Here is an 8,649-nt window from a genome sequence, read left to right as displayed (position 1 = left end):
ACTTATGAACCCCCAAACTCTATGAGTTATAAAATGGATTTAAAAAATAACATATTACATAATTCATTTTAAAGACAAATATCGTTTTTAATAATTTTTTGTACTTAAAATTCATAAATAAGTTGGATAATTACACTAAACACAGATAAAATTTTGCATTTCAAGTTTGGTAGATTACTAAATAAATTAATATTTTGCTGATTCTTATACAAATTAAATTAAATTTGCATTTGTTATGGCATTGTTTATTATAGTTTATATAATATATTTTATATAAAAAATTATAAAGCATAATATTTAAATATATTTAGTGACCCGTTGGTTTAACTACTTACCCACTGATTGAATCAATGACTCGTTGATCCACCTCCTTCACCGGATTTTTTTTAGGCCGAATTTAATAACTATGATATAAACATAAAAGATATGATGCCACGAAATGGGCCTTTCCCTGAAAAGTCCAAATTTTGTATTCTTCACTGCCAATTTCCGACACTTCTTGGCCCAGCCCATTAGCTACAGCCTCTCAAACGCGCCAATTGCCTGTTTGCCTTTTCATTTCCCTCTCTATCTCTCCCTCTCTCCACAATTCAATCATTTCACCTTCCATTTTTACCAGAGACAGAGAGACAGAGAAACAGAGAGAGCAACAATGGTGAGCACAAGGAGTGGTGGGAGGAGAACTGAAACTCCAAAAAGTGATGGAGGAAAACAAGAAAAAGGGAGTGATTTTCCTGTCAAAGATAAGCCAAAAAGGAAAGGATCATCATCATCACCAGAAGTACAAGTTGCAGTAGCTGTTGATTATGAAGAGAAGAGAGCCCAAAGGATGAAAGAAAACATGGAAAGGATGAAGATGCTTGGCATTCTGGACCTCTCCAAGAACCTCCAAAAACCGGACAAGCCAATCACTCACAAAAAGTTCAGGGCTTCTCCTTCACTGCCAGCTCTTCATGATCCTCCTAGGCGCTCTTCAAGGTAAATGACCTCAAGGAAAAAAATTTTTTAATACAATTTTCTTCATGCTAGGGGTAGGAAAGATGATGCACTATTAGGAGAAAAACCCTTTTCTTGTGCTCCTTTTTGCTTTTTCCTGTTAATTTTGTCTTTGTTTCCCCACTTTTTTTGGTTTTCTTGGGATTTTCCTTCCATGATTTTCTCGGGGAATATGAAAAGACCTTTTTTTTTTTCTGCTGGCGTGCCCCTTCTTCTGGGATGCGTGTTTCAAGAGCTTGATATTTTAGTTAGCATCTCACATTTTAGAAAAGAAACAGATAATTTCTTTTATATATATGAAATGAATGCTGGTGGTTCATTTACCGTATTACTGGTTTCCGTGAAACTTTAGATAATTTCTGCTGGAAAAAAATTAATATTGTTGTTTTGTACGTATCTATTTTAGGTTGAAGACTATGACTTCAGTTAACTACTTTGAAAATCGAACGCCTAAGAAAGAAAAGGGGATGAAGAATGTGGAGATTCATATTGAAAAGGGTTCAAATCCTGAGGTTTACACGAAAGAGCATGAGAAGCTCTTGGGTGATTCCAAAAGTGCTTGGACTCTGTATGTTGATGGGTATGATGAAGAGGGCCAGCGCATTTATGATCCATTTTGGGGCAAGTCTTGCCACCAGTGCAGGTACTAAATATAATTTTTGTGTTTCATTTTCTCATTTGATTCTTTTCTTGCAAAAATAGTGGGCTGACTCTACCTTAGATTGTGAATATGACGATGTGATCATCTAATATGAGAAGGGAAAGAAAAAAAAAATCAGATGTTTAATTTTACAATATCTATTTCAAAATTTCTGTTTGCTGGTTGTCATGTATTTTGGCTGTCAGGAGAATTAGATCTTTTTATTATTTATCTAATTTGGGGGAGCAGGGGTGGAGTAGAGTGATGGAAGCTGTGTATGAGTGGAAGGAGGAAAAGGTGCGTCTGTCCTCTTTGGCTCACAATTTAGTTGTGATGCTTAAAAAGAACAATTTTGAAATTGATCTTTTGTCCATGAAGCTTGAACTTCTTGAACAAAAAGTAAAAGGTGACATAAAACATGTCACAATTTAAGTTGCCATGAAGATTTCTTTCTTCATTGGGTAGTAGATTATGTTGCTTCCTAGGAAGCTAGGTACTCTATTGAAATTTTCTTTGGAGTGGAGCTTTCATTTTAAATGAGGTTAGCAAACGGTTTTATTTCCTTGTTTAAAGTGGTGAATGCAGGGCGAAATACATTGTCTGAAATGTGGTAATAGCTTTGCAAAGGCATTTGTCCATATGGGATTGAGAGGTCAAGCTCTACCATGGTAAAGGCTTGTCCGTATGGAAGTGATTATCATTGTTTTCTTGTTATGGCTTCCACCTCACTGATTGTCTAAGAATAAAGATTCCATTGCAGAGATACTTCTTCCTTTCTATTCTCGCTTGATTGAAAGCCATATGGGTTAAGACAGACATAAAGTAAAGCTTAAACATATGTCAATTACTTGGCAAAAAATACAAATTACTTGGTCAATGAGGGTTCATGCATTATTATACTCTCTTCTATGTTTAGAAAGTATGATGAAAGTTCTGTTTGGCGATGCATTAAAATTTGCTTGAGAAAGTCGATATGTTGGAAAAGTTCTCTTTCTTTGACTTACAACTTTAGAACTTGGTACTACTGGAATTTCCTGTTCTAATAGCAGGTGTTTTCTGGATCATATATATAAGCCAAAAGCAATATGCATAAGATTTTCTACTCCAATGTGTAACAAGAATGAAAACTAGTCATATGCCAGTGGTAATTCCATGACTTGGTTTCACACTCTTAAATGAGATAGATTGTCACTCTTATGAAATAGCCTATAGTTTTGCAAAAGATGATGTTTCGAGCAAAAGTGCAAGAAAAAGCAAGAGAAGTGTGTACACTGCACGAAAATCTGTGTCCTCCATATTTTATCTCTCTTGGAAGCCAAATGGCAACTGTATCAGTGCTAGATATTTCATGAAAATATGCTGACTATCATTTTTCGTTTGTCTTCTTTCTCTATTGGACTTTTTCTTGCCAGTTTGGTCCATGCAAGATTAGGTTAGACTCAAAGTGCATCATTTCTTCTGTTTATTATCTCAGATAACTTCTATTGCAATTTTAGATTATTTGCTTTTCTTTGATAGTTAACAGTCCTCAAAAAGTTTGATTTTGCATTTGAAACAAGGGTAAAAAGTAATTAACCCGCTTGTGGTTTTGCTGCCAGAACTTGGAGATGCATCTGTTGATGCTTTCTTGATAGTCTAACTGTGAGAAATTGATCTTAGTTTTGCTTGTTTTGACTTGTTTTGGTGTTGCTCAGCTTACAAGTTGGTTGACCTGTAACAGTTCATAATTGGTCAAAAGTTATATATATATATATATATATATATATATATATATATATATTGTCAAAAGTCATATATGTGTAGCTATGGTTTGCATGTTTACCCGTCTTCATGATTTTACTAGCTCAGTAATGACAAATCGCTTCATTCCATGCAGGCAAAAAACTTTAGGTCATCGCACAAAATGCAGCAAGTGCAAATCAGTAAGCGGGCAGTTCTGCGGAGATTGCTTGTATATGAGGTGGTAAAAAGAACTACTATCTTCTTTTGCTTATTTTGAGAAACATACAGAAAGAAAATAATTACTTTATTATCACCCAAGAAGCAGACTTAAAGTTCCATTTTTCTTTTATTACTGTGGCTCACTAATGCTGTAACATTGGAAAACAACTGCTGCAATAGGCATACTCAAGTATACTGTTGGTTTTCTTAAAAAAAAGTTATTTTAGCTTGGATAAAAAGCAAAGATTGCTATTTCAATGTCTATAGCCACCTATCTCTTGGCTAGCTAAAGGTTTAACATTCCTTCCATGTATGTAGAATGACAAGGTTCAGGTAGCTATTTCAAAGTCAGCTTTTTGTATGCTTCATCTGCCCCTATACAAGATATGAGCAAAGTGCTAAAGCCTTTGTCCTGAACTTAGTCATATAAAAAAATGAGACTATTCAAGAGTCTCTTGTTTAATTGTGTTTTGGCATCTTGCTTAATCCTCAAATATTTCGTCTATAATTGTGGGCAGAAAAATATTCCAATGTCTAGGAAAGAAAAGAATGGTAATGAAGTAACCATCTTAAGATCATCACCAACTATGATTAATAGTCCTAATTCAATCTCCAACTTTGTGCAGATACGGAGAGAATGTAATGGAAGTTAATGACAATCCTGATTGGATTTGCCTTGTATGTCGAGGAATTTGCAACTGTAGTCGATGCCGCCGGGTGAAAGGATGGGAACCTACTGGTCAAATCTATAAGAAGGTGGACTTGATCTGTCAATTGATGTTATTTTTTACTTATTTGCACGGTATCATTTTCCTTAAGTGTAAAAATCTGATTTGTTAGTACAACAATGTCTGCCAGCCCTCAAAGTAAGTTCATATGACACATCAATTGTCATTTATATTCTGCAACTTTGTGTTTGATTTTCATATGGTGTGTCATTTGGGTGGCAAGAGGTTGGGGTAGGGGCTAGTGCGTACTGGGTTTGAGGCTTGCAAGTGTCCTTAATCACCAAGACTCTTTCCCCATTGTGTAGGTCACGCAGCTTGGTTTCAAGTCTGTGGCGCATTACCTTATTCAAACTTGTCGGTCTGAAAACAAGACTGAAGGGCCAATCAGCAGAGTTCCAGTTTCTCCTGATGTCTCATTAGCTTCTGCAGATAAGAAGAATGAGTTTAGTGATGCAATTTCAATGCCCATACCTGATGGAAACAAAAGGGACACTGAAGACAAGGATAGACAACTTCATAGTGATGATGAATACATGGCAGATGATAGCAGTGATAATTTTGTTAATGCTAATTCTGAATGATTTGAATGTGAGTAGTAGTCAATATTTATGCGTGCAAGTAGTAGAAACAGGTTGCAGTTATCTAAAGATATTTTTGCTAGCTTAGGCTTGCTCTGATGCTAGAAGGTGTCGCAACTGAATATAGATCAGATACATTAACGTGTTGGAGTCAGTTGATAGTTTTTGCGACAAGTTGAAAGCTGTGATAGAGCTTTTCTGCAGACATGAAGTTATGTATGGACTTTTCTATGATGAACTGCCTTTGCATTGAACAGTTTAGTCTTCATTATGCTGTTTGTTTTTGCTACGAACCCAGAGCTACGATACGGCTTCTGCGTACACCAAAAGTTATGTCTCGAATTCACCATGATAAGTTCCTTTTTTTTTTTTTTTTGTTCCTGTTGTCTACACCATGATAAGTGTCTGTGTTGAAGAATATAGTTGTCATTCTGCTATAATATAATTCCACAGCATCAAGAGAAGATTATTATTCATTTCAATTTTTATTAGATAGAGAACTGAGCTTCTAAATCTCGTGAATGTATTGATACTAGCAGTGTGATTATAAGAAATCATAAGAGTCTTGTATACTAAAGTAGATGCTGCAATTAACCTTATTTACTTTCTCCTAGGTATGACTAATTAGAGAGAGTTGATGGCTTGGTTGAATACTTAAATTTTGCTCATTTTGCATCCCAACGAAGTCTTCTACTCGTACTCTCTCAATCAAATCGGTAATTATTTGCTTCTCTTGTAACAACCTTTAAATAAAATTTTCTCATTTCCATTTTTGTTTCATCTCTTTCTACTTTGACTACTTCACCTGGCACTTTCCGTTTGGCTAACGGGTGTTAATAGGGGCTTCCAGTGTTTTTTTTTTTTGAAAAATTATATTAACTTAAGGAAAATTCTAAATGTAGGGCGTGTAATAATTGTGATTATCGCATGATAAGTTAGGTGTAATTTAAATGTACTAATAAGTGCCTAAAAAATTTACTTGGCACTTGTTAGTAGGGGGTGCAAATATGTGGAGCTTAATCAAGTAGCACGCAAACTTATTCAGTTAAAACTCGAGTTTGAGTTCGCATTGACTATGCTCGAGTTCGAGTTTAATATGTCACGCTCAAAAGTTCGCCAAGTTTAATCGAGTTTCACATATATATGTTTTTTATTTTTTATTTATTAGTCTGAAATGTCTATCTTGTCCCTAATTTAAAATTATATAAAATATAAATTTATATTAATAAAACTCGATTGAGTTCGATTGGGTTTGATTAGTTTGATCAAACAAAATCGAGCTCAAAATCAAGTTCAACTTTCATGCGATCGAGCTCGAGTTCAAATTTTTTAACTTGAGTCGAATTCGAATAATGCACTATTCAAATTCGATTTGATTCAATTACATTCATACTTGTCAGTACACCTAAATTGCACTAAATATTATGTGAATACGCACACAGTAATAATAATTGTCTTACCTTGTATTTGTATACTTCCTTTGTTTAACTTAACTATTTCAAAATATCAAATACGTGAACTTCATCCTGACGAGTGTCGAGCTAGACAGACTAAAGCACACTTTCTCAATTAAATTGGTAATTATTTCTTCGCTACTAACGACCTTAAAATAATTTCATATTTCATTTCCATGTTTAGTTTGTCTCTTTATACTTTGACTACTCTACCTTCAACAATACCACGAGGCACGCTCCTCAGAGCACTTAACTTTAGGAAGGTAGAGTTAGTATGTAGTTATTCCGCATAACAAAACTACTACACTTTAATATTTTTTCTTAGCTTGCGATATGATGGGCAATTTTCGTCCTTCTATAATGTACTGATGTTGGGGTGAAAGGGGAAAGCAAAAGCAACCGCAAAAGCAACCAAATCTTTTAGGGTAAAAAACAAAAAAGCTCCTTGTGATAAATTTAATATACAAAAATCCCCAGAATTTTAAAACGTATAACACGACACCTCATATTTTGAACTAAATTATAAAGATAACGGAATTAGCTAAAAGTAATGGGAATGGACGAAAAGATAAAAATACCCCGATATAACTAAGCAAAAGACAGCACAACAAAATCATCTGTTTCATTCTCTAGAGAGAGAGAATTGGGGTTACGGGTTAAAACATATATATTTGTTAAAAATCAGGTATAAAAAATTTATTTTTAGGTTCCAATAAGTCATTTTCTTTAATTTTTACGGGTTCCGTCATATTTATAATTTAGTTCAAAGCATGAGGTGTTGTTTTATATGTTTTGAAATCACTGGAGACTTTTCTATACATTAGATTTATCACAAGGGGGCTTTTTTTTTTTTACCCAACTTTTTAACATGAAAAGCCAAAGTTAGATGCATAAGGTAAGATAAGATGCAGAGAACTCAAGAATTAATGCAACTTTCGATTTTTAATGAGGAATCTATCCCCGGTCGTTAAACTATTTTCATTTTACTCTTTTGATCCCTTAACAATATATTACCGTAAATAAACTCCTCAACAAAAAAAGTGCCACATTTAAGGATTTTTGTCAAATTTAGCTGTTAATGCTGATAGAGCGAGGGTAAAATTGATCGAACACAAGAACTTTTTGACAGTAAAGTACCTAGAGAATCTTTAAACTATTCTTGTTATCAAGTTTTGGCCCCTACTCTAATTTTTGTCTCAAATTGCCCCTAAACAATTAAAAGTATATAGTTTCAACCCTTTCAACAATTTTAGTTGTAAGTGCAGTTGAAACCAAAGGACAGTTTTGTCCAATCACTTAATATAACCATTGAGACCAGAGTTAGAAGTGTTAAGAAGAAGAATACCTTTTAACCTTGTCCCGTCGATACTAACAGCTAAATTTAATATAAGTCCTTAAATGTGACACTTTTTTTTGTTGAGGAGCTTAATTGTAATAATATATTATTGAAGGGCTAAATGAGTGAAACGGGAATAGTTTAGGGGTTGGATGGATTGTTTCCTCATTTTTAATCAATTATGTACTAGGTGGACAATTTGGTTAAAGATACGGGAAAAAAGCAAAAAACGAAAAAAGAAGTTTTAAATCTCATGATGGCACTGGTTTTATAGGCCTAACGCATCGCGTCAGGTTGCCTGGATTTATTAGTGGTCATGTGTTAATTTAGTTTAATATTTTTCTTATATTTGTGTATAAGAAGTACAACATTTTTAAATTTACTAAATGGCTTGAAACATGAGTTGCAGAAGTTAGCCTAATGAGGATGTGAGGCTCAGTTTATTTAAAGATGAGGAATACTGTGAGAACCCTAAATTTTCATCTTTTCTCCGCATTTCTTGATGCTTATTTTTCCTTGTGAAAATAAAAAGAATTTGTTACCTTATACTAAGGAGGGTTTCATTTCATATATGTGAACATGTGGTTGTGTGTATTAAGTATTTGTGCATGAGTTTTGAATATATATTCATTGGATGGAACTTGGAAAAAAAAAAAAAAAAAAAGTTTGCGAAAGAACTAAAGGACCGAATCCGGCCGGAAATCCGGCCAGTTCTTGGCCGGATTACTGGCCGGATTGCTTGACGTTTTTGAAAAAATTTGGTTTAGCTACTGCCTCATATCCGGCCTGGAATCCGGCCGGAAATCCGGCCAGAAACCGGCCGGATTCTGATGAGACAGCAGCTTTGACCTGCGATTTTTCTTCCTTCTTATCTTGTTTTGGGTCACAAATATCTTCATTTCTTCCTTGCTCAACCGTGGCTTTTGAGAGAAAAGACCAAGCAAAGCTCTCTTTTCCTAACTTCAAATTTGGCTTC

The 8,649-nt window shown here is 34.5% G+C and overlaps 1 protein-coding gene across 1 annotated transcript; it reads left to right on the top strand.

Annotated features, from left to right (window-relative positions):
* Positions 1-576: 576 nt before the first annotated feature.
* Positions 577-5,121, top strand: LOC113702434 (uncharacterized). The gene is made up of 5 exons (XM_027223647.2): positions 577-978; positions 1,403-1,639; positions 3,513-3,596; positions 4,204-4,333; positions 4,611-5,121. Exons 1-5 carry the CDS (start codon positions 653-655, stop codon positions 4,884-4,886), a joined length of 1,053 nt encoding a protein of 350 aa, XP_027079448.1. The 5' UTR covers positions 577-652; the 3' UTR covers positions 4,887-5,121.
* Positions 5,122-8,649: the final 3,528 nt, after the last annotated feature.

Source organism: Coffea arabica, chromosome 7e (genome assembly GCF_036785885.1).
Source record: "Coffea arabica cultivar ET-39 chromosome 7e, Coffea Arabica ET-39 HiFi, whole genome shotgun sequence".
Lineage (NCBI taxonomy): Eukaryota > Viridiplantae > Streptophyta > Magnoliopsida > Gentianales > Rubiaceae > Coffea > Coffea arabica.
The sequence above is the reverse complement of the archived record's forward strand: the minus strand, read 5'-3'. Positions and strand labels throughout refer to the sequence as shown.